The sequence below is a fragment of the Molossus molossus genome, unplaced genomic scaffold (genome assembly GCF_014108415.1).
Source record: "Molossus molossus isolate mMolMol1 unplaced genomic scaffold, mMolMol1.p scaffold_m16_p_12, whole genome shotgun sequence".
NCBI classification, from domain to species: domain Eukaryota; kingdom Metazoa; phylum Chordata; class Mammalia; order Chiroptera; family Molossidae; genus Molossus; species Molossus molossus.
In genome coordinates, this window is record NW_023425347.1 from 13,981,736 (window position 1) to 14,008,313 (window position 26,578).

General features: G+C 37.1%; 1 protein-coding gene across 1 annotated transcript in view; it reads left to right on the forward strand.

Annotated features, from left to right (window-relative positions):
* OFCC1 (orofacial cleft 1 candidate 1) overlaps positions 1–26,578 on the forward strand; it is a 345,526-nt gene that overhangs the window by 7,824 nt on the left and 311,124 nt on the right. Inside the window, exons 5-6 of the mRNA XM_036255603.1 lie at positions 20,142–20,228; positions 26,326–26,397. Of these exons, the coding sequence (XP_036111496.1) occupies positions 20,142–20,228; positions 26,326–26,397 (159 nt within the window). The remainder of the gene's footprint in view (positions 1–20,141; positions 20,229–26,325; positions 26,398–26,578) is intronic.

A 26,578-nucleotide genomic window follows, 5' to 3' on the forward strand; every position in this document is an offset into this window, starting at 1 on the left:
TAAATCACTATGTAAAAATTCTATTTCAACTTCTAATGAATGTAAACATTTAAAGATATTAATATTTATATGAAGTCTTTGAAATCTGTGTATTTTACTCTGACAACAAATCTCACCAGGTATATTTTATCTCTGCAGATAATATGTGGCCAGTGGCTATGGTATTGAGCAATGCAGTTGTAGATAATTAGACTGGGAAATCTAGCCGTTCAAGTTTATATGGTAGAGTTTGAGGAAGTCTTAGAGAACTATAACTTCCCAGCTTACAAAATGCTGCTTAACCAATATTGATGCACAATATAATACTCACAACATTGGTTCAGCTGCACTTGGATTTCTAAGGTAATATCTCTGATATAACAAAGGCCTTTGTCAGATGCCAGCTTTCTTGATGCTGGTTTGTCACATGAGTCTTTATAAGGAGAGCATAATTGCTTAGGTAAACCTGTATGTATTTATTATTCTTACATACCCCTAAAATTAGAATTTGTGTTTCCATGTTGGTGTTTTCTAACCCTGGCTGTGTATCAGAATGATCTGGAGCCAGACAGGAACCCTTTAGGAATCAGAACTTCTGGGAGTAACTCTCAGGCAGGTGTAATATTCCAGATTTTCCACAAGGCATTTTGATGGACAGCTGGGTTGAGAACTACTACTGTAGACTTAATTCCCATGTGTGGAAGATGAGTGTGAGCATGGAAGGTACTAATTGTTGTGATAGTTGGCCTGGTTCTAGAAAAGGGGGAGAGAGAAAATTTTATAACTCAAAAGCAGAGAAGAGTGAGATCACTGGGTCAAATGGCAATTCTGTTTTTAATTTTGTGAGGAAACTCCATACTGTTTATCATAGTGGCTACACCAGTCTGCATTCCCACCAGCAGTGTACTAGGGTTCCCTTTTCTCCACATCCTTGCCAGCATTTGTTGTTTAACTGCCATTTGACCCAGTGATCCCACTTCTAAGAATATATCCCAAGAAGCCTAAAACCCCAATCAGAAAGAATATATGTACCCCTATGTTCATAGCAGCACTATTTACAATAGCCAAGATCTGGAAGCAGCCCAAGTACCTATCAGTAGATGAGTGGAAAAAAAAAAACTGTGGTACATTTACACAATGGAATACTATGCAGCTGTGAAAAAGAAGGATCTCTTACCCTTTGAGATGGCATGGAGGGACCCAGAGGATATTATGCTAAATGAAATAAGCCAGTCAGAGAAAGTCAAGTATCACATTATCTTGCTTATATCTGAAATCAAATGAACAAAATATACTGATGAACAAAATAGATCCATGGACATGGAAGCAGGGAACAACAGACTGATGACCAAATAACTTACATGCATAATCCATGGACACAGACAATAGAGTGGTGAAGGTGGGGTGAGGGGGGGTCAATGGGGGAAAAAAGGTGGACATCTGTAACACTTTCAACAGTAAAAATAAATTACAAAAAAAGAAAAAAAAAGTAGAGCAGAGTGGAAGTAACATAAAAAAAAAAGCTTTAGATAAAAAAGCCAATAATGATTTATTATCCCGACAAATCAACTAGACACTGACATAGATAGGGGTTATCCCATGTCTTTTCTGGAACATAGTATCTCTCTCTATATATACCATATACCCAAACCCACCTTGCTTGGGAGAGAGTCCAAAAAACACATTCAATTGCAAATGAGGTGTGCAATTTTATGGTCTGTAAACAAGGATGTTTATTTGAAATATGTGAATTTAGGAAGTGTTAGATATTATAGAACATACTGTTTCTTGTTACTATATTAAATATATTTATATTATCTGCCAAATGTAAGAATTTAGGTAAAATAGAGTAACTGCACATTTTCACCTCAGGATTTTACAAGGAGCATAAATTATCATCCTATAAGTAAATATCAACTAATTTTCACCTTTTAGATGCCTTAAAAAAAGGCTTTAGTAAGAAGTGGTAGAATTTGAATACTACTTTATTTATCCAAGTTATTTCAAACAAATGTACCATATTAGATAAATACCTATTCAAATTATGAAGAAAATGTCTAGGATTTTCTAAAAACAAAGTTTGGATAAGAAGACTTCAAATTTGTGATGGACTGAGTCCCTTAGTATAGAAGAAAAGCAATGAACATAAGGACACGCCAATCTTTAGGAGCAGGAAAAATAAGCAACTACTGAGTGGTATGATTTCAAGATTGCTTGGAGAGACCCCAACTCCTGAACACTCCAGTGGTAAAGCATTTTTAGAAGCTTGTTTGTCTGGAGATTCTCCTGGGAAAATGACACTGCTGCAGAGCTGACGTTACAAGCTAATATCATCTGCCAATGTGTTTACTTAGGTAAAATGAAGTAGTGACACATTTTATTTTTATAAAGTGCGAATAAAAAAAGAAAGCACAACCAAGCTCTCAGTCCTTCCTGCTTCGCCACTCTCCCTCCCAGTCCGCTCTGCCCCTGCCCCCTTGCTTCCGATGAATGTCTGCGAGGCTCTGCTCACACTCTTCTCACACTCTTTTCCCTTCTATTGGCCATTAATTATTTGTAGACAACAATTAGCACAAACATTCAACCCTATTTTGTAAATTTCCAGAGGAATGTACATATATGTTATTTCGGGGGCCACATTTCCTCTGCTCCGTCTTGCCCCAAACTTGTGTTTGGTGTGCGTAGGCAGCTTTCCCGATGCCAGTTCATTGTCTTTGCTCACTGCCTGGCCTGCTGGTGCTGAGCTGTAGGAGAAAAGGAAGTTCCAAATTATAGTCTTTGAAAAGGGAGTGTCAGAGAACCCACAACTGCTTAGAATTTCAAAAGAGAGGGGTTGGCTTAGGTTCTGAACCTGACAAGGGCTTGATGGTGGGGTGAGTCAAAAAAGAATATTTAATAATTAAAAAATATAACATGGTGTCAGTAGAAGTATAGTATGCCTGAATCTAAATGGCAGTACAATGAAACGTGGCACAGATGTGAGGAGGAGCCATGGAAAGGCTTTAGATGAGAAGAAATAAGAGTGATAGAAGTGGGTAGTAGAACAGTTAAAGTAACGGTGGAGTGATTTAATTACACTTGGAAAGCTTTTTTTTTCTTTTTATCTCCAACTTTCACCAAAGTTATTCACCTGTTCTTTCCACCCCTGCTTCACTTACTCAGAGTTCTAGGGGAGAGCATTTGATTGGCCATGCCTACGTCACCAGCCTGCTTCCTGGCTTTATCGCATGTAGGAGAGGAAGGTTCTACCAGCTCTTTCTGACTTCCACAGTTGGAGACAGGAATCTGCAGTTACTGGACCATTAAGACGCACTGGGGATTAGAGACTGTGACGTTATTAGGGAGGGAAAATGGATGCAAGACAGCAAAAAAAATTAGCCAAACAACAACCTGATAAGTGGCCCTTTTACAGTTCCTATGTCATTGATTATTTCGTGATCATATTCTACTGTTAATACTATTAGTACAACTTAAAATTGGAAGTGGTGTAGGTGTGATTAATTAGGCATAAAATAATTTATACAATATTTTGCTTACACATTATATATATCAAGCACTAAAAATGTAATTCTCATTTTTTCCTCTTCATTTACTAAAAAGCATATTGATTGAGCATCTTCTGTTTGCCATGCACTGTGCTAGATATGGGAGATACAAAAGTGGGCACTGCAGACATGGAGCTCTCTATGTACATAAAGCATATTACGTCAGCAAAGTCACACTGAGGGCAACTCGAGATTATAGTTGACTAATGTAGATTAGTATGGCATGATCAAAAAGCAATATTTTCTCATATAATATTTTTACATCTATTTCATAAGTAGTGTTTTTTAAATTGAATGATTACTTGTAGAAGCATGGGCAAAACAGGAAAATAAGTGTGTGTGTGTGTGTGTGTGTGTGTGTATCATGCTAGCATAACTTAGCTACCATTTTGAATTATTAAAGCCATGTTCAGCCTAGGCCTTAGATTTGTGGTTTAAAGTAACCCAAACAAACAAACATAGATTTTGGTGGAAAACTGAGATCAAAATTTAGGTTTTTTTTTTTTTTATCATCCTCACCCAAGGACATTTTTCCATTTTTTGTTCAGGTAGAGTGGGAGGGAGAGAGAGGAACAGAGAGAGAGAGAGACATCGATGTGAAAAGACACATCGAGTGGTCGCCACCCGCACAACCAACCGGGGTCGGGGACAAACTGCAACCGAGGCACGTGCCCTTAGCGGGAACCTAACCCAGGTCTCTCCGGACCGCAGGCTGATGCTCTAACCGCTGAGCCAAACTGGCCAGGGCAAAATTTAGTTTTTTTGATATGTCAGTGATATGGTCAGATTCTTAGCAGTTGAATAGAAATTCCATTTTAAAAAAAAATCAATTAAAAAAATATTTGGGTGAAATAAAAAAATACATTTTGGCCATCAGACTAAGACGTTACACTAGCTCAATGAAATTCCATATTAAATTCAGACTTCAGTAAGCTCTCTTTCACTGCCATTTGACTGGTTCATTTGTTGCATTTCCATTTTAAGAAAGACAAAGCCATGGCCGGTTTGGCTCAGCGGTTAGAGCGTCAACCTGCGGTCCAGAGAGACCCGGGTTCGGTTCCTGCTAAAGGTGCGTACTTCAGTTGCAGTTTGTCCCCGGCCCTGGTTGGTCGTGCGGGTGGCAGCCACTCAATGTGTCCCTTTCATGTTGATGGTTCTCTCTCTCTCTCTCTCTCTCTTCCTCTCTCTCCCTTCCACTCTATCTGAACAAAAAATGGAAAAATATCCTCGGGTGAGGATAAAAAAAAAAAAAAAGAAAAAAAAAAGAAAGACAAAGATGACTCCTGGGAAAGAACTAATTCCACAGAAAGAGACACCCAGTCACACAAGATTGATCTCATGCAGTACCTTAGGGCCAGAGAGGGAATGGAGCTTTGATTGTAGTACAGTGTTTGCCAGTCATTGCCTGTGGGTAACCCTCAGGCATTTATTTCTGGGTCTATTCCAGAATGACTTGGAATAAAAACTGAGATCTCTGTCAGTTGTTGGGGACCTCGGGAGCTGTCCTGCTAACCTGTGCAACACGGAGGAATACCATGTGAGTAGAAGATGATGTGTACCCCTTCACCTGGCATTGCCAATGGAACATGGCATAGATAGAGGCGTAAGTTCAAGGTATGATCAGACCAGGGAAGATGTTGGAGGGAACATGGCATGGCCTATAATGGCTACCAACAGGAATTAGTACTGAGGGAGATGGCATCACTTGAGGCGGCCATAGCAGTAGCTCTGAAATTGACAGGAAGTGGTTACCCCGCGACTCTGTGGAATGGAGTTGTTTCTAGTGATTTCATGAGTATGGAGATGTTTGTGGTTTGAGAAATACCTTTGTGAGCATAGAATCTTTGAAAACGTGCAGCAAAGCAAAAGGCTGAGCATTAACGAAAGAAGATGGCAGATGTTCAAAGAACCTAAGAGGAATTAAATTGAGTGTATGTGATCTGAGGCCTTCTATTCTTCTAGAAGAAATGAGGGGTAGTTAGAATTAAGGGTATGAGATCCATAATATTTTGCCTGAGCTATTATTACCTTCAGATTGGTATGGCCATTGGAAATACTCATGTACCAAAAAAGTGTAATAAAAGTAACATGTAAGTGTACATATTAAGTACATAATTAAAATTGAGCAAATATGTGATGAGAACTATTTTTTTCCATAGTGCACATACTTAGATTATTTCAGCAGGGACGTCATATAAAACTGTTTACATTGTTCTCATTTATAGCTGTTTTTACTCTAAGATGGAAAACAGGTGTTATCAGGTGTTATATGAAATTTATACAATATTACTATATATATATATATATATATTTGTTTTTGTTGTTGTTGTTGTTTGTTTGTTTGTTTTGGGACATTTAAACTCTTATTAAGAGATAGAAAGTATATTGGAAAATCATTTGCTTCAGGTTTGTGGAACTGACCTGGATTTGTGTCTTTAGATACAATTTGATTCTTAAGTGATTTTAATTTCTTTCATTGACTTGGAAGCCTAAAATAAACACTCAGAAAAGCATCCTTCCTACTGAAATAAGGAAATATTTTATGGATCTATCAGATGGATAAAATACTTGTCAGTTTAATATAAATCAACTCAAATTTACTTTTGTGTCCTTTTCTTAAAATGTAGTAACAGAATTCTAGAACAATGTTTATCCAGTTGGAGAAAGAGCATTTTAATCAAATTGTTGAGTTTTGGGATTTTCGACAGAGTAAAAACATTTAATTTATTTTCTCTTTGGAAGGAACTACTTATCTTCAGGTAATCAGACAGATTTAGGCAAGAAAAGAGCAGAATGTCTATTTGTACTGTCTTTTTCTATTTCGGTTAATGCTGTAATTGAAACCATTGGTAACACTTTACCATTAAACATAGTTATTTTTCAATCTTCTTTCAAATTGATGTTAATGAAACCCCACTGTATGACTTTGTAAAATAATATCTTATTAGATCTGTCATATGTAGTGGGTTGGAGAAAGGAGATTTTTTAAAAATAATTTTTTATTAATTTATTTTTGTTACAGATGTTTCTCCTTTTCCCCATTGACACCCTTCTCCCCATCCCCCCCACCCCATACCCAGCTTTGTTGTCCCTGTCTATAGGTTATGCGTACATGCATATAAGTTCTGTGGTTAATCTCTTCCCTAACCCCCATAACCCCCGCTTCTGAGGGTTGTCAGTCTGTATACCTTAATTCCACGTCTCTGGGACTACCCAATTCCTCAGACTGTTATGTTCATTATATTCCACAAATAAGTGAGATCATGTGATATTTGTCTTTCACTGCTTGGCTTGTTTTACTTAGGATAATACTTTCCAGGTTCCTCCATGTCGTCTGAAAGGATAAGAGATCTTTCTTTCTTACAGCTGCATAGTAGTCCATTGTGTATATGTACCACAGCTTTGTTATCCATTCGTCTACTGATGGACACTTGGGATGTTTCCAGATCTTAACTATTGTAAATAGTGCTGCTATGAACATGGGGGTACATATATTCTTCTGATTGATGTTTCAGGCTTCTTAGGGTATATTCCTAGAAGTGGGATCACTGGGTCAAATGGAAGTTCAGTTTTTAATTTTTTGAGGAAACACCACAGAGTTTTCCACAGTGGCTGCACCAGTCTGCGTTCCCACCAGCAGTATACTAGAGTCCCCTTTTCTCCACACCCTCGCCAGCACTTGTTTGATGATTTGTTGACGGCGGCCATTCTGACAGGTGTGAGGTAATGCCTCATAGTTGTTTTAGCTTGCATCTCTGATGATTAGTGATGTTGAGCATTTCTTCATATGTCTCTTAGCCATTTGTATGTCCTGTTTGGAGAGGTGTCCGTTCAGCTCCTCTGCCCATTTTTTTATTGGGTTCTTTGTCTTCCTTTCGTTGAGTTGTATGAGCACTCTATATATTTTGGAAATTAACCCCTTATCTGATATATCATTGGCAATTATGCTCTCCCATACAGTGGGTTGCCTTTCCATTTCGATGATTGTATCTTTTGCTGTGAAGAAACTTTTGAGTTTGATGTAGTCCCATGTGTTCATTTTCTCCTTTGTTTCTGTTGCCTTAGTGATGTTATCAGTGCGTATGATGTCTGAAACTTTGTTGCCTACATTTTCTTCCATGATATTTATGGATTCATGGGTCACATTTAAGTCTTTTATCCATTTTGAGTTTATTCTTCTGTATGGTGTAAGTTGATGGTCTAGTTTCATTTTTTTTGCATGTAGCTGTCCAATTTTCCCAACACCGTTTATTAAAGAGGCTGTCTTTACTCCATTGTATGCTCTTGCCACCTTTGTCAAATCTTAATGGAGCATAGTGTCTTGGGTCCATTTCTGGGTTCTCTATTCTGTTCCACTGGTCTATATGCCTGTTCTTGTGCCAGTACCAGGCTGTTTTGATTACTTTGTAGTATAACCTGTTATCTAGAATTGTGATCCCACCTACTATGTCCTTTTTCAAGATTGCTGTGGCTATTAGGAGTCTTTTTTGGTTCCATATGAACTTTTGAAGTATTTGTTCTAGTTCTGTGAAATATGTCATTGGTATTTTGATTGGGATTGCATTGAATCTATAGATTGCTTTGGGTAATATGGACATTTTAATGATGTTAATTCTTCCAATCCATGAACAAGGTATGTGCTTCCACTTTTTCATATCTTCCTCTATTTCTTTTTTCAATATCCTGTAGTTTTCTGCAAATAGGTCCTTTATTTCTTTTGTTAAGTTTATTCCTAGGTATTTAAATTTTTTTGCTGCGATGGTAAATGGGTTTGTTTCTTCAGTTTCTCTTTCTGTGAGTTCATCATTGGTGTATAAGAATACTGTGAATTCTTGACATTAATTTTGTATCCTGCTACTTAGCCAAATTCATTTATTAAGTCTAGTAGATTTTTGATGGAGTCTTTAGGGTTTTCTATATGTAATGTCATGTCATCTGCAAATAATGACAGTTTCACTTCCTCCTTTCCAATTTGGATCCCTTTTATTTTTTCTTCACGTTTGATTGCTGTGGTTAAGACTTCCAGTACTACGTTAAATAAGAGTGGCGAAAGTGGACATTCCTGTCTTGTTCCTGTTCTTAAGAGAAATGCTTTTAGTTTCTGCCCATTGAGTATGATGTTGGCTGTAGGTCTTTCATATATGGCCATTATGATGTCGAGATATGACCCCTCTATTCCCACATTGCTGAGTGTTTTTTATCAGAAATGGATGCTGGATTTTGTTGGATGCTTCTTCAGCATCTATTGATATGATCATGTGGTTTTTATTCTTTATTTTGTTTATGTGGTGTATCACATTTATTGATTTGAGAATATTGTACCAGCCTTGCATCCCTGGGATGAATCCCACTTGGTCATGGCGGATAATTTGTTTGATGTATTGCTGGATCTGATTTGCTAGTATTTTGTTCAGATTTTGGTGTCTATGTTCATCAGGGATATTGGCCTGCAGTTTTCTTTCTTTGTAGTGTCTTTTTCTGGTTTTGGAATTAAAATTGTGCTGGCCTCATAAAACAAGTTTGGAAGTCTTCCTTCTTCTTGAATTTTTTGAAATAGTTTGAGGAGAATGGGTGTTAGTTCTTCTTTGAATGTTTAGTAAAACTCCCGGTGAAGTTATCTGGGTCTCAGCTTTTGTTTGCTGGGAGAGTCTTGATTACCTCTTCAATTTCCTTAGTTGTTATTTGGTCTGTTCAAGTTTTCTATCTTTTCCCGGTCCACTTTTGGAACACTATGTGTTTCTCGAAATTTGTCCATTTCACTTAGATTGTTGAATTTGTTGCCATATAATTGTTCATGGTATTTGTTAACAATCCTTTGTATATTTGGGGGTTTGAGTTGTTACTTTTCCTCTTTCATTTCTGATTTTGTGTATTTGGGTTCTCTCTCTTTATTTTTTGGCGAGTATAGCTAAAGGTCCATCAATCTTGTTTATATTTTTGAAAAACCAGCGCTTTGTTTCATTGATCCTTTGAATTTTTATTTTGGTCTCTCTTCATTTATTTCTGCTCCGATCTTTACTATTTCCTTCCTTTTACTTGCTCGGGGTTTTTCTTTTTGTTTGCTTTCTAGTTCTTTAAGTCGTGTAGTTAGGTAGTCTATTAGAAATTTTACTTGCTTCTTGAGGTGGGCCTGTAGTGCTATGAACTTCTCTCTCAGAAATGCTTTTGCTGCATCCCATAGATTTTGTGTTGTTGTGTGTTAATTTCTATTGGTTTCCAGGAAGTTTTTAATTTCTTTTTTGATCTCCTCAGTAACTCATTCATTGTTTAATAACATGCTATTTAGCCTCCATGTTTTAAAATGTCTTTACATGTTCTTGTTGCAATTGATTTCTAGTTTCATGCCATTGTTATCTGAGAAGATGCTTGATATGATTTCAGTCTTCTTGAACTTGTAGAGATTTAGTTTGTGTCCTAACATGTGGTGTATCTTTGAGAATGTCCCATGTGCACTTGAGAAGAATGTGAATTCTGTAGTTTTGGGATGTAATTCTTTGTACATATCTATTAAATCTATTTGGTCTAGTGCTTCATTTAGAGTCTCTGTTTCCTTGCTAATTTTTTGTCTAGAGGATCTATCCAGTGATGTTAGCGGGGTGTGAATTCCTCTGCTATGATTGTATTGCTATTGATTTCTCCTTTGAAGTCCTCCAGGAGATTTTAAATATATTTTGGTGCTCCTATATTGGGTGCATATATGTTTAACAAGGTTATATCTTCCTGTTGGATAGATCCTTTCAATATTATGTAGTGGCCTTCTTTGTCTCTACTTATGGCCTTATTTTTGAAATCTATTTGATCAGATATGAGTATTGCTACCCCAGCTTTTTTTTGCTTTTCATTTGCTTGGAAGATTTTTGTCCATCTCTTCACTTTCAACCTATGGGACTCTTTTGGTGTGAGGTGGGTCTCTTGTAAACAATATATATATGAGTCCTGCTTTCTTATCCAAACAGCTACTCTGTGTCTTTTTATTGGAGCATTCAGTCCATTTACATTTAAGGTGATTATTGATATGTACTTATTTTTGCCATTTTTTGTTTAGTGTGGTTATATTTTTCTTCCTATTTCTTCTACTAATTACAGCCGTCCTTTTAACATTTCTTGCAGTGCTGGTTTGGTGCTAATGTATTTCCTTAGCCTTTTTTTTTTTTTTTTTTTTTTGGGAAGCTCTTTATTTGACCTTCTATTTTGAATGACAGCCTTGCTGGATAGAGTAGCCTTCGATTCAAATCCGTTTTTTATGACATTGATTACCTCATGCCATTCCCTTCTGGTCTGTAGTGTTTCTGTTGAGAAGTCAGCTGAGAGCCTTATGGTGGTTTCTTTGTAGGTAACCTGTTGCTTATCTCTTGCTGCCAGTAGGACTCTCTTTTTGTCTTTAATTTTTGGCATTTTAATTACTATGTGTCTTGGTGTGGGGCTGTTTGGATTCTTCTTACTTGGGGCTCTCTGTGCTTCTTGAACTTGAACGCCTTCTTCCTTCACCAAATTAGGGACGTTTTCTGTCACTATTTCTTCAAATATATTCTCTAACCCTTGCTCATTTTCTTCTTACTTGGGGACTTCTATGATGCGAATATTGTTACATTTCCAGTTGTCCCACAGTTCTCTTAAGCTGTCTTCCTGTTTTTTTAATTGTTTTTTCCTTTTAGTTTTCTGATTGTTTGATTTTTTTCTACCCTGTGTTCTAATTCACTGATCCGGTCCTCAGCTTCCTCTAGGCTGCTGTTTATTCCTTCCAATGTATTCTTTATTTCTGAGTTGTCATTCTTCATTTCTTATTGGTGGTTTTAATTTCCAATTGGTTGATTTTCAATGTTTCTATGTCTTACCTCCTGGTGCTTATGTTATTACATATGCTGTTGAGCTTCCTCCAGATCATGGCTCTGAATTCTAGGTCTGTTAACTTGCTTAACTGCATTTTATTTATCTCATCTTTGGTAGAGGTCTCTTGTTCTTTCATTTGGCATTTGGTTCACCATTTTGGCTATCTCAGTGGGTTTTGGAGCATGCCAAATTTTCCCTGTGGATGTTGGTGTTCTGCTGTTTGTGGTCCCCTCTACTGGGTTTGGATGAGCCAGGGAGTTCCAATGTTAAACACCACTGTGAAGTCTTACTTTCCTGGGTAGAGTTGCAAGCCCAGGAAAGGTTCAGTTATCCTCTAGCTTTTTGCATGGAGGCTATTAGTCTCGTTACTTGAAGAGCCTTGAGTTCTCAATTGAATGATCAACTCCCTCAGGTGTTCAGCATAAGAGGATTTCCCGAAGGTGGGGCAGATGCTGGTTGTTAATGAGCCTCAATTTGCATTTCAATGGCCCATTGGGTGGGGTTGAATTTCTGAGGGCGGGGCCTCTGCTTTTCCCCAGAGCCCTGGGAAGGAGTAATATGGCCACAATCCTATGTGGCTGCAACTCAGCAAAAGCTCTGATTGCCCTCCAAATCCCTGAGTGTCCCCACGCAGTTCCAGTCCAGTCTGCTCTCCCTCTGCCGGAGCCCAAGTTGAGTGGCTGTGGCTATTTTAGCATCTGTTCTGGCTCTGCACTGTGGAGCAGCTTGGGAGTGTAACCCCAAGGACGCTGCTCACAGCTAAGGCTGCTGCTGTCCATGGGCTCCCAGCCCCACTCTTGTGCCTCTGCAATCCTACCAGGATCGACTCAGTGTTTCTGGTTATATGATACTTGCAAGCTGCTTTTCTGTTGCTTTTTCCCAATGATTTGTCTTTATTTTAGTTGTAATTTCAGTTTGGTCCTGGGAGATGGTCTATGTAGCTTCCATTCATTCCGCCGCCATTTTGGAATTCAAGAAAGGAGTTTTATAAGAAACTTTATTACACCAGTTTATTGATGATAGCTAGATCCATAGATTTAAACCATTGGAATTATTTGTATGCCAATGAAATTTATATGCTTTTAAAATAAAAGTGTGAGCACAAGAATCAATATTGTTAGGAATCCTACAATCATAGAAAATGCTAAAACTAGAGATCATATAGTTGATATTATAAAAGTACAATGACTTACCCATATATATGGATCCACAGTAAAGGAACTGAGAGAAAAACTTGCTTTCTGGTATTTACTGATGCAATCAGTATCTTAGCAGTTGGACGGGTTACTGAATAGTTTATCTACATCCTCTTAAATATTTGGTGAAATTTTTTAAAAGATGCTTTTGTTGCCCTGGACGGTTTGGCTCAGAAGTTGGAGCATCCGATTTTGGTCAAGGGCATGTATCTTGACTGTGGTTTGGTCCCTGACACTGGTCGGGGTTGTGCAGAAGGCAACCGACTGATGTATCTCTCTCACATTGATGTTTTTTTCTCTCTCACTCCCCCTCACACTCTATCTGAAGATGAATGGAAAAATGTACTTGGGTAAGGATTAAAAAAAAAAGATTTTTTTTTGTTACTGGAATAAGAAGTTGCAGTGTATCAATGAAATTCCACATAGATTTCAAACTTCCTGAGACTGCCATATTGACTGGAGTTCAATAGCTGCATTTCTAGCTTAAGAACAATTTTACTAGAAAAAATTTTTCACAACCTTTGTATTTTTTAAGGATAAATTAGTACTTAATCTCCAAATAATTACATGTTGAGTTCTCTTTGGATAATTTTTGTTTTCTGTTGAAAATAATTTAATAAAAAAAGATTTTCTTTACCCTTCATTAGATTAATTGACCAAAAACCTTATTAAAAATTCATGAGAAGTCCTGAACCCTTTGCTCTTTGAGATAAAAAATTTAGTTGTCCATAAATAACCACATATTTTAGGAAAAGGATTCTAATTAAGATGGTTTAAACTAAATTTAATAATCCATCGTATTGGTTGCTTTCATACTGAAGTGGGCTACAGTGTGATGAAAACATTACTATCTGAATGAACCCTTAATTACAATACATAAATACAAGGTATCTTAGATCCACGAGGAAGACACATTGTTAAATAAATGAAGGCACAGTCAGAAAGATTAGAAGGATGATTGATGTTTAATATCAGGTACTTCCTAATTTGAAAGGCAATATATATAATCCTTATCTGAGGATATTTTTCCATTGATTTTTTTTTTTGAGAGAGAGAGAGAGAGAGAGAGAGAGAGAGGATCATCAATGTGAGAGAGACACATTGATTGGTTGTCTCCTACACCACCCTGATCTGGGCTAGGGATCAAACCCGAAACCCAGGTACCTCCCTTGACCAGAATCAAACCCAAAACCCTTCAGTCCACAGGTCGAGCTCTAACCACTGAGCCAAAACCAGCCAGTGTGAAAAGTAATATTTTATGTATACGTAAATTTATTTGTATTTAGGATAATTTTGCCAGGATTCAAACTAGAAAGACTTTTAAACTTGGAAGACTTTCAAATATGTGTAAAAAGACCAATGTATTTATTTATACTTAACCTTTGAATTACCACCATTACTAAATTGGAGTAGCTTCCTATTCAGGAGGCAGGTACTTAGGGACATGCTTTAACTCTGAGGATTTGAAGTCCAGAGGAGCACATGATGCTGGAATGCCTGGGGGTACTGCAGGGTAAAGCCCGCAGCAATTATGTGCTCAACAGCACTCCAGAGGATTGAAAGTTAAGATGCCTAGTAATTTACCATGAGGGAGGGCCTTAGGGGAAGAAGGAATATGGCTCAATTAATTAGTACTTGTTAGCAAACTTCAACTATTACCCTATTTAGATTTTCAAATCACTGGTATCTCAAATACCCACAAGATTTGAAAAGGAAGAACGAGCAGTTGAGCAAGCTAACCAACATGGCGCCAGCTCTTGAATGTAGTGTTAGCAGCAGATCAGTTTTCACAGGTCAGACGTTCTACAAAGAAGAAAAGGGAAATGGTATTACTGTGCTATTTTTAACTCTACTGTTGTTAATGCCTTTCAATTTGAGTTTCTGGGTAAGATTCATATTTTGATGGTCACTGATGGATTCCTATAAAGGTCTAATATACATAAATTGATTTTTGAGAGTTATCTGGAGCTTTATTATGGGTCATAGTTTTCTATTTACTCATATCTCCTAAGTGGCTATTGTGAAAATTAATTGTTCTTAATGATCATCTGGTTGTTTTTCAAGTTGTTATTTGAATAATATATTCCTTGTTCTCAAAGTTTTTTGGTCAAATCTCATGTTTTTATGGTATGAAATCATATTATTATTAGCTAATAATTACATAAAATATAATTATTTTCAATATTTTAGCTCACATTTCTTCTTATTTTTGTCCTAATTGCTTTGGCCAAAATTTCTAAAAGAATGTTGAATAATGTTGATAGTAGACATCAAATCATAGTTCGATTTTTGTTATTAGGTTTTATTTGTTTGCTTGTTTGGGTTTTGTTCTTTTGCTTTGATATTTAGTATAATGAATCTTTGGTTTAATAAGTATTTTTTATTAAGAAGCATTCTTATATCTTTAGTTGCCTTTAATTTAAAAGATGTTTGTAAATTAACCTTATAAACTAGTATTTTAATGAATTTAATATAGTAGATAACAATTGAGTTTGGTGTAATTCCAGCTAACCTCTGTTCTGTTTCAGCCCTCTGATTTCCACATTTATGTTACAAACATATACATAAACTGTCTGGCCCTGTGGATATTTAAACCTGAGATTTTTGTATTGGATTTTCAAAGTGGGGAAAATTTGAAGTGTTCTAAATATATTTATAAATTTCATAGGAATCAAATTTAATTATAGTCATCTAGGCTTTATGCCTGTACAAGGAGTAATGTTCAGCAGAATATCCTAGTTTGTAAATTTTTGGTGCATGGCTATAATCATAAATTGTTTAGTTAGTTATTTAGTTTACATGTAGGTCTTGTGTTTATTTCACTAACAGTATATATTAGAAAACATGGTGATTGGTGATAAAAAGCTGAGCTGGCCAGGTGGATTCACAGGGAAAGTACCAGCAAGGAGCCAATAAAACCTCCTGAATAACAGATTGATATATTCAGATTTTCCTCCTCTAGAGCTAATGTAGCTGACTTGAAAGGAAGTGATTGCCTCGTTGAGTCAAGACACTTCTATGATTCACACTAACCTTTCTCTGGTGGGCAATTTCATTCTCACTCTTATAGCCCCCAGGGAACTGCATGGGTGCACACTGGAGGATTTCCTGACCAAAGTTCATGTACAGTGTAATTTAAGTAAAAGCCCTGATTACATTCTGTGCTGTTCTGAGTTAAATGATAGGAAAACCTGATATGTGTGGAAGGGCAGAAGCAAGTGCCTGTGTTTTCCTCCCCCGATTCAGTAAAAAATAGCACAAGAAATGCACTAACTGGTGTCGATTCAAACACTAACCACAAACGCTGTGAAGTTTGAAGCAAAAGTAGTACTGAGAGTATCGACAAGACCAGTTTACTGATTCATTCACTTACGTATCACACCCAATTGCTTCAATGTGGGGCCATAATCTGATTGTCAGATTAGTCATCTGAATATCACAAACAGTAAAATATCAGCTTTATTAAAACCCAGTTTATGAATATTGCTAAATGCCCTACTTTGAATTTCCCAGTGGATCTGTTCATTTTCCTGTGAGATGATTTTAGACATATCCAAAGGCATATTCTGAACAATAAGAGCATATTTAGGAATTTATCCTATTAGCGGTCTAGCTCTGGTCATATCCACACTATCCTAAAATCATTTCACTTTATTCAATCCTGACAATGTCCAATGAAACATGAGCAGAGGCGCTAGGGTTAAGAGGAAGTTTGTTGTTTCCAAATTTATAATAGATTTTTTTGCTCTCCCTTCTGTATTTAGAGTATTGGCTTATCAGGATAAATACAGCAATAGGAAGGAGTCTCATTTTAATATTTAATAGTAGGTTCTTATTTGATTCATAAGCTAATTTATGTTATAGTAAGAAATTGGCAAAATAGTAATAAATTATAAATAATAAATTATAATCTGGTTATTATAATTTATTTCTTATATTATGTATTTATAACAATTATACATATTGCTTCACTATCTCAGTAGGCTTGAGAGCATAGTGATTTAATCATGAGTGTTGTTCTTAGTTTGAAGCAAAGGATACACAGGGATGTACCCCCATCCCTTTTTGGGATGCCTCATCACCTTATCTGACTTGATCTTTTCCCCATTTCACTTATCACCATATAATAAGCTACAGAATAAGCATATGTGTTACTTTTATTCTTACATTCACAGAATGTAAGCTCTGTGAGGGAAGGGATTTTTGAATGTTTTGTTTTACGGATATATTCACATAATAAGCACTCAATATGTATTGGTTGAATGAATGAATGGATATGAAACATATCAGCATAAAGAGACATTGTACAGCAACTTAAAAATAATTTGAGCAAAAACATTAAACTTCTTTGTGGGACTAGTGAAGAAATTTGCATTTCAATTTTTACTATTTTATAACTTTAGGAGGCTGAGAAAAATTGAGGAGCATCTACAAAGAAAACATGCTTCTTCTGTCTTTATGTCTTCATGTCTTTTTTCCTTTGCTTATGCTTCTTTTGTTAAAAATTTATTTCCCCAGAACTTTCAATTTGGCTAATTCCTAATTACATTTTAAAACTTATTTCCAGTAGCATTTTTTTTTTTTCAGGTACTCTTCTTCAAAGTCCCCAGGAGGGGTTAGATGCTCCTGCTATGTGCTGAAACAGAAGTCCATCCCTTCCATGACACTGACTCTTATCAACTGTGTGTGTTTGGGTTTCTTGTTCACTCAGTGGGCGGTGCTCTACAGGCAGGGACCACAATGCTTCATTTGTTTTTTAAATTCAGACATAGTGTTTGTGCCTAGAAGGCACTCAATTAAAAAGAAAAAGGAAGAGGGTCTTTATGGGAAAGAGAGAGGGGATGGGAGGATTAAAGGGTGATAACTAGTTGCTCATTTTAATCAAGAAAGAACATATGGACAATGAAAGGGTTTGGGTATTACAATAGACTTCCAAGAAAGGTTTATTAATAAATGAATTCAGATGATATTATGAGTGCCTCTATATGCCAAGCACGGTTCTCAGAATGGAGGGGGCTGTAATATAAAAAGAGGTAATGTTTTTGCCCTCATTTTAGTGGGGGAGACAGACAATAAGCAAGTATAATGTTATACATGTAAAACAATACTTACCATAATGTGAAACATAGCCTGGCTGCTGTGGCTCAGTGATTGAACGTTGACCATGTATGAAGAGGTCACTGGTTTGATTCCCGCTCAGGGCACATGACAATGTTGCCAGCTTGATCCCCAGTAGTGGGCATGCAGGAGGCAGCCAATTGATGTTTCTTTCTCATTGATGTTTCTATCTCTCTGTCCTTCTCCCTTCCTCTCTCTCTAAAAATCAATAAAAATGTATAAAAAAACACACAAAAAGTAAAACTATAAATATACAGTATAATATAGAATTTGGGGATGTTTAAAGGGAATCAGTATTGAGCACGTCAAGGACTGCTTCTTTGCTCAAGCTCTCTCATGACTCTTTACTTGTAAAGTGCTATTTGCCCTATCCCAGAATGTGAAGTACAAAATAAATCACTACAGGAGAAGCATTCATAACTTACATGTGTGCCTTACCCGACACCCGATGTGGAAGGAACAATTTGCGTAGATCCCGAAGCCATAGTAGACCTGTGAGGAGCCACCTCCCACTTGTGAGCAGAGTGGTGGAGCCCTGAGGGGAGACAGCAGGCTGGGCGGCTCCCCGTGTGCAGGCCTCCTTCCTGCACAGCTGGGAAAGACCCCAGTTTCTCAACTGACAACAGGATGAAAATGATTTGAGAAACCAAATAAACTTCTCTAGACTTTTGGTTAAAAATGACTAAGGTCTCTTTTTTTTTTTTCACTCTTTTACTCTCTAAGGTCTTTAAAAACTTTTTAAATGTAATTTATTGGGGTGACATTGCTTGATTAAATTATATAAGTTTCAGGTGTACAATTCTATAATACATCATCTATATATTGTATTTTGTGTTCACCACCCCAAGTCAAGTCTCTGTCCATCACCATTTATCCCCCCTTTACTGTTTCTACTTCTCCCACCCACCTTTCCCTCTGGTAATAACCATACTGTTATCTGTGCCTATGAGATTTTTGGGATATTATTTACTAATAAGTCATTTCATAAGACAAAGAATTTGAATTTTGTAATGGATTGGGGGTGTTTCCAGGATATAGGTACCACTAGTTGACTGAAGCTACTATGGCAATATAATAAGGAATACACTAACATTTTTGTTTTAATCTAAGTGAATTATTTTTCCAGCATATGGACAGGTGTACTTAGAGTATCACAGTGCTTTGTGGTGGGGGGAAATCAATTACAGTGACTGAGGTAGAATGGCTGTGTTATTGTAGTACGTAAGACTTTGATTACATACTGCCAAGATGCATACCAGCCTAGTAGTTGTTGACAGATAAAGTAACAAAATTGAAACTCATTCATTTTTTCTTTATTGAGACCTCACGGAAAAGCAGACTTTCAGTTTTTGTACTTACTACATTGATAGAACAGAGACTGACTAAACATCCCCAAATTCTATATTATACTGTATATTTATAGTTTTACTTTTTGTGTGTTTTTTTATACATGGGCCAGTCCAGAAATATAAAGTTAGGTTCATATCAAAATTCCACTTAGTCTTGAAGAAGGAGCTGCTATTTGGATGATTTTTGATCCTAAAACAAATATACTGTGGCGTATCACAGCATACCTGGTATACACTAACCCTTTCCTGTGAGCAGTACTTTCAAAATATTGTTTTCAGTCTATACTGCTTTATTACTTTCACAGTGTTTGAGGCTACTTGGATTGTCATCAGAGGAGGTTACATTTTACTGAATGCAAATTACTGGCAACAGACATATATATCTCAGTCTGCATTTGGTTATCTTGATAAGGGCAAAAGTAAGTGGGAAGTATAAAGTGAGAATTTTTGGTTTGTGTTGTGATTGTTGATGTATATTAAATAGAATGCAGACTAAACCATTTGTACCTTCCCTTCCTGTTACTTAAGTTGGCATAACAAAAGACCTGTGATCAGGCCTCTTTGACCTTTCTCTCTTCCTTCCATCCACACTGCCCATCTCTCTTTTTCTCTCTTTATCCTTCTCTTCTCTCTCTCTCTTTCTTCTTCTTTCTTTTTATTCAATGATCAACATGGAAACTTTGCTACAGTTTCTCATAATTAAGTCACCATTAAGTTGACTACAATGTTCTGGGCACTAAAACATGCTATACATAGTGAATGATATACAGGTGAGTAAGTAGAATCATCAGTGAACTCTAATTGTAATCCAGAATGTCTAGTTCTTGAGTATATTCTAAAAATAATTTTGCTTGAAATTTTCATCATTCTAAAGTTTACATTTGATAGTTTTCTCATTAATTTTTCAGCAATAGAAAGATATCATGAACTTGTTTCCTGAATTACCTTTTATGACCTTTTGCAAGATGATAATTACGAAAAAGGAGGCCTGGAAGTCTTGTAGAAAAATTAAGTTTATAAAGTAGCTAAAATGGCCCTTCTGTGCTGGTGTCGATTTCAAAATTAACATTTTGGTTCATGTGCTTCTAATAATCACTGACCCTTACTTCATGTACTTTCCACAGGAAATGAATACAGCAGAAATTACTTTGACCCACTGATGGATGAGGAAATAAACCCAAGGCAGTGTGGGATGGAGGTCAGCAGAGAGGGTGAGCTAGAATTAAGTATGTAATTTTTGTGTCAGAATATTCTTTTCCATTCATGAAAATGAGGTGACAAAGATCACACATGCAGTTCCATTTAGATTTTGCAGCTTACAATTTAAATGGTAAGTTTTAACCACTAACAACATGATGGACAGCGGAGGTAATTTTTGATCAAGGACAGAGAGCTGGTCAGATAGAAGAAGCAGGAGTTTGCTTTCATTTGAGGATGCTGTAAGCAATTTGGGGTCTTTCGAAGGCCCCTGTTATGCATGTGAAGCGCACTGTCACTGTACAAATATCATCTCTGCTTTTTGAGTTTGAGATGAGCACTCTTCAGTAAAATTCCTCTAGCACGTGAGATTTCCACACATAGCTACTGGATTTCTTTCGTCGAAGGCATGGAACCCCACCTAATTTTTGAACCACACAGGTGCAGTGATATAATGATTTCCTCTTCTATAATCTTGAGTCTAGCTGCAGTTGTAAAACAATTCAACATTGTTCCTTATGTAAACACCACTATGCATGTTTGATAGTTTGCCAAGCACTCTAGAGCTTACCAAGGTTATTGGTGAGATAGTGACAAATGTTACTTAGAGTCATTTGCAATCCAGAAGACCATATTCCACCTCTGAGTGCCAGTCACTGAATCTGCACATTTTAATAAAAACTGGGTTAACTCCTCACAAATAAAAAGGGCTCAAGCACAATGCAAAGATGATTTTAAAAGATAGTTTTCAATAAACTAAACCTATTTTTAAATGATGCAGAATCCACAGGTATCACCAAAAGATAAGGCAAGGACTTGCTCTCAGGACCAGGTTTGATCAGTAGCTCAAATCAGGGTGAATTTGAAGTTGGAAAAAATCTCAACTTTTCATTTGCCCAAAACACTTTAGGAATGAGAGATAATCTCAATGAATTCTGGAGAGAAATATCAACTGAATTACCAGTTGAAATCTGTGTCTCAATTTCTTGGAGATCAAAATATATAGTTATATGTGGTGGAATTTTTGTGATATAAGGACTAAAATCGACTTAATCAAATCAAGAATGGTTCTAGCTATAAACAGTATGTTTCATAAGGCGAAATGTTGGTCACCCTTCCAGCAGTTACTGCCCAACTCCTGTGGTTAAGTTGGGGCCTCACATTTTAGAGCAGGCAGTTCTTTTTTTAAATCTGCCCATAATCCAGTTTTTTTTTTTTTTTTTTATCCTCACCTGAGAACATTTTTCGATATTTTGTTCAGATAGAGTGGGAGGGAGAGAAAGAGAGAGAGAAACATCAATGTGAAAGGGACACATCGAGTGGTTGCCACCCGCACGACCCAACCAGGGCTGGGGACAAACTGCAACCGAGGTACGTGCTCTTAGTGGGAACCGAACCTGGGTCTCTCCAGACCGCAGGCCGACGCTCTAACCGCTGAGCCAAATCAGCCAGGGCCATAATCCAGTTTTAAGTCTACATTTCATGTTGTGTTCATTTTCTTTTTTGCTGGGTATTCAAGTCTGTGCAGTTACCCAATTTGGGGAGACTAGACAGTACTAATTAGCACAAGATAGCCTTGCATGCCTCCTGCAGCTCAGGGGTGCAGCCTGTGAGAGACGTGACAGTGGGGCTGTTGGGGTGGCCCCGAAGAAGACCAGCCTCAGCACAGATGCAATGCCCAGCATTTCGTGTGGCAGAACCTGAGGGACACCCCAAAGGTCTGCTTGCCCCATCTGTCTTTACTTTGCATCAGCTTTGTTCTTATGTTTATTTGTTTGTGATCTGTATTTGCTTCCAAAATAGTTTGAGACAGCTTTTGATAGAAATATAAGTGCATATGGTTAAAGGAAAGTCCAAATAAAGATGGAAGGGGATTTGAGAGAAGACGTCAGCGTACAAGAAAGAGGACAACAGTGTTCCTGTAATTAAACACTCACGCTTACTTTGAGATTCCTGGAAGTCGAGGTGTAAAGGGAAGTCACATAGGTTAGAGAGCTTTCAATATTTGATAGAATTTATGACTCTTTTCCAGTGTAAATCACCCACCATCACCGCCAGTTTTTTACACTAAATCCTGGAAGGATATTAGGTCAGTTTTTATATAGCAGAGATTATAAAAATAACGGACAATCCCATTATCATTGGTTCCTGGTAAATACCTTTTACTAAATAGAAAATATGGATCGGAGTGCTTCTATGTAGTAGATGCATGGCATTTTTTAATTTTATAATTTTATGTGTGATTGGATTCAGGCAATATTAGCTTGTGGATTAGTCAGTGTTCTCTAAAGAAAGAACAAATAGGATATATAATGTGTGTGTGTGAGTGAACAGAGAGAGAGAGAAGGAAATAGAGTTCTTTTAAGGGATTGACTCCTGTGATTGTGGGGATTGGCAAGTCCATCTATACTGCAGTCTGGTAGGCTGGAGATTCAGGTAAGAGTTGATGTAAAATTCAGGTGACCATTATGTTGCAGTCTTGAGACTGAATTCAGCAGGGCAGCAGACTGGAAATGGAGGCACAGTTTGTGTGTTTTTGGTGTTGAGAAGAATCACTTCTTTGGGTAACCTCAGTCTTTTCTCTTCAGCCTTTAACTGATTGGATGAGGGCCACCCACATGATGGGGAGTAATCTGCTTTACTCAAAGTCTACATGTTTAAATGTGAATCACATCTAAAAATTACCTTCACAGAAATATCTTGGTTGATGTTTGACCAAACAGCAGCCTAGCCAGAGAGACACATTTAAGTAATCATATCATGTTACATTTAATAACTAATTAATTCCTCTTATAGGGTGGTGAGGGCTTGTTGATGTGATATACTAAATGTGTTCTTCCTGATCAAAATCTTAACTCTGCTGCTCTTTGTCTTATCATCCTGTGTTTTATTTTGGTATGCATCTTAGCCATTAGTTACATACTTAGTGCTAAACTTATTTCTTTAGTAGCTTTCTTTTCCACTAGACCTTAAATGTCTTTAGAATCTGGCATAGTACTTGGCTCATATATGATGCTTAATATTTATTTGCTGACCAGAAAATCACAAATTTTATGAAATCTCATTTCCTGTTGCCTCTCAGCATCTCTGTTGCCCATACTCAATCCCATGTAGAATGAATGCACTGCTTTTGCCCACATCTACTTCTGCTCACCATTAATCTGCTCTCCACACAGATCTTGCCCCTCCCATATTAAAGCCTTCCCATCGCTGTGCACAGCTTTCAGTGTAAAGACCAGTACACTCTCCTTCCTCATCTCACGTCCTCTCCACTTGCTCAGCAGGCTCTGGCCACACTGCACTTCTTCTTGTTCCTCATGGGCATGGGGCTCCTTCTGAACACTGAACCCTCACAAGTGCCGGGACAGCCTCCTCTCTCTCCTTCATGTGACCAGTGCCCTCTCTGCTTGAAGTTTGGCTTAAATAACAATTCACAACTCTCTTGAGTGACTTAGGTGATGTAGCCCTGTACACTTACTTTAATAAACTCATCACAATGATCAGCAGGCTATTTATGAGTGTGGACGTCTGTGAAATGGTATTCCCTCTTAGACCATCTCCTGAACACAAAGAGGGCAGAGATTTGTTTTCTTTCACTTATGACTTCTTAGAGCTTAGCACAACAGTTGGCATAGAACAGGCATCAACTTGAGAAGTATTTGTTGAATTAATGTATAATTGAGTAAATGAGTTTAAAGTGCTAAGCATAGTATCCCACACATGGCAAGCCTTCTGTAAACATTATTTATTATTATTTACTGAGTGTTCAATGAGTGTGTTCAAGGATATGGTAACTCTGACCAACTGACACAAAACCCTCCAAACTAGCTATTATTAGTCTCATTTTGAAGATGAAGAAACAAGCTTAGAAAGATTTAGTATTTTTCCTGAGATCACAGAGACCTGACAAGCATGGAGTGGAATTTAGACTCTGTCTTTGGTATTATCTGTTCTCTTTCCCTTTGGGAGTTACATTTGCCCTATTGGCTGCTTTCACTCTTCCCTTTGAGGACTCTTCTGAAGGGGAAAGGAAGCAGGTTAATTCATATTATTGAATTTGAGTTTGAAGGGCATATTCTCTAGCCTTCATTTTCTGTGCTGTGTAACCTGTTTGACCCTCCAGAGTCTTAAAAGGGCATCACTGAGGGGGACTGCTCACCAGGTCTGCATATCTAAAGAATCAAAACTACTATAGCAGTTGTCAGTTAGGTCTCTAATTCAGGTTCCTCTCATACAGCCCCCCAAAAGCTGTCTATAACTCATTGTTTCATAATGAAAACAAAAGTACTAGTTGAGGGTGACAGAACCCAAACTATTGAAAAATTATGCACTTTATACAATTATCAAGTAGTTAACAGAAAACAAGCAAATGGGTTGGCTACCTTTTCCTGAGTGCCTTCTGTGTGCCAGGCATGAAGAGAGGTACTCCATGCATGTCATTTTGTTAACCCTCACCCTCGTCTTGTTTTGGAGGCAAGGAGATTGAAGCTCAGGAGCTCTAAAAAGCTGCTCCCAAGATTACAGTGCTAGTAAGTGGTGGGTCTGGGATTTTGACGCAGGTTTTGCTGATACCAAACCTGGACTCTGCTGCTTCTCTTCTAAAGATGGTGTCTCTCTAGTAATCCCATTTACCTTTTGTCTGTTTGCTTTGACAGCCTAAATGTATGGTCATTTCTTCTGGTCTGTGAACCTCATTGGTCCATCAGGATTATCAAATCTTTGTTTTGGAATTTTTATTACATCTGCAAGAATTCTCTATCTATACATCTGCTATCGCTTGATGTTAACTTCCAAAAAAGAGTATTTATGAATCATATATTAGCTTTTAAGCTTTATGGCTGTTCCCACTGACAGTTATAAAGATCCAGGCAATGCTGGAATAAAAGTTCTTGCTTCCCCAACGCACAGCCTGCAAGTTGTCCTGCAGGAATGGCCTCTCTTCCTTTCCCCCAAATGTTGGTGTTGTAGGAGGTATTTGTTGGCTCTTGGCAGGAAAAGAACATTTGAAGATCAAATGATACTTAAAAAATTCATCTGCAGGATTCAATGAGCAGAAGCTACTAACTTCAAAGACCATTTTATGTTACACTTCCAAGCGTTCCACCTGGCTCCAGGAGCCTACTCTTTCCTAGTTAGTCATGCCGAGTCCATGAATATAGGCCACATTTGATTTTCCAAACACTGATGTTCAAAAGATCTCAGAAAGGGGACCTAGTATTTTCAGTTTTTAACTTAGACAATGAGGACCCTGGTAGGCTCTTCTAGAATACTTGCTGGAGAAGCTGCAGAATAACTACCATCTTCAGAGTTGGCTCACCCATGGAATATAAAGTGATATGTAATAGGCATACATGAGCCATATTAAACCACACAGTAAAAGTGTAACCACAGTCCAGTTAGTTCACTTGCTTCCTGTGGGAAACGGAACATGTTTGGTTTATGTATATGAATTCTAATTCTAAGACTGGGGTTGTCATCCAACTTGCCATCATTTATGTTTGAGGTTCTAGTGACAGGAGATTCACCTAGATGACCCTTTAAACCCTTTTCCAGAAACACGTTTTTATGATTATATTATTACTTTTCTTATAATGATATAACCTTGTTGCTTCTAATTCATAAAAGAGCTAAGTAGCCCTTGCATTTTCTATTATATTGTAATGGCATATATAAAAGAATCTGAGACCACCAAAGTTCACTGTTTCTTATATATATGTAGCAAAAATATGATATATAGAGAGTAGCTAATGGAAAACACTCATTCATTTTGATTAGATGCTTATATATGCTGTTGTATGATTTGACAAATCATAATGGTTTGTTCTGAAATGATTCTTCGGTATTAGATGCAATCCTTTTGATTGAAGAAGCATCCTATTATAAATACCCTGCAATAAACATATAAAAAGGTATTGTTCCAATTATCATTGATTTACAAAAGTTTTTTTTTTTCCAGAGCAAGGTAGCATATTGTATAATATTTGTATCCGTAACCTATAATATACCTAAATAACCATGGTGATTAATAATTATTTTGTAATTAATTTGCATGTCTATAAATTAACAGTTGAGAAAATTATCATAAATATGCTCTTTCAGCACCCCTAGAAGTTCATAATAGGATTCTCTATGATGGTCGATTAAGGCGACTGTTTGGCAAGAATGGACGAGCAGGAGCCCAAGGTAAGAGACCAGTCATTTCCAATCTTTTATATTAACATTGCTTTATAAATTCATTGAAATGGTGTTTGCAAATGCTAATCTGTCTTTTCTAAATATAACTATTCATTGATGATCTTTGTGTGTTTTTGATGGTTGCAAATATTTAAATATAGCTAAGTTTGGGGGGAGTGTCATTATGACC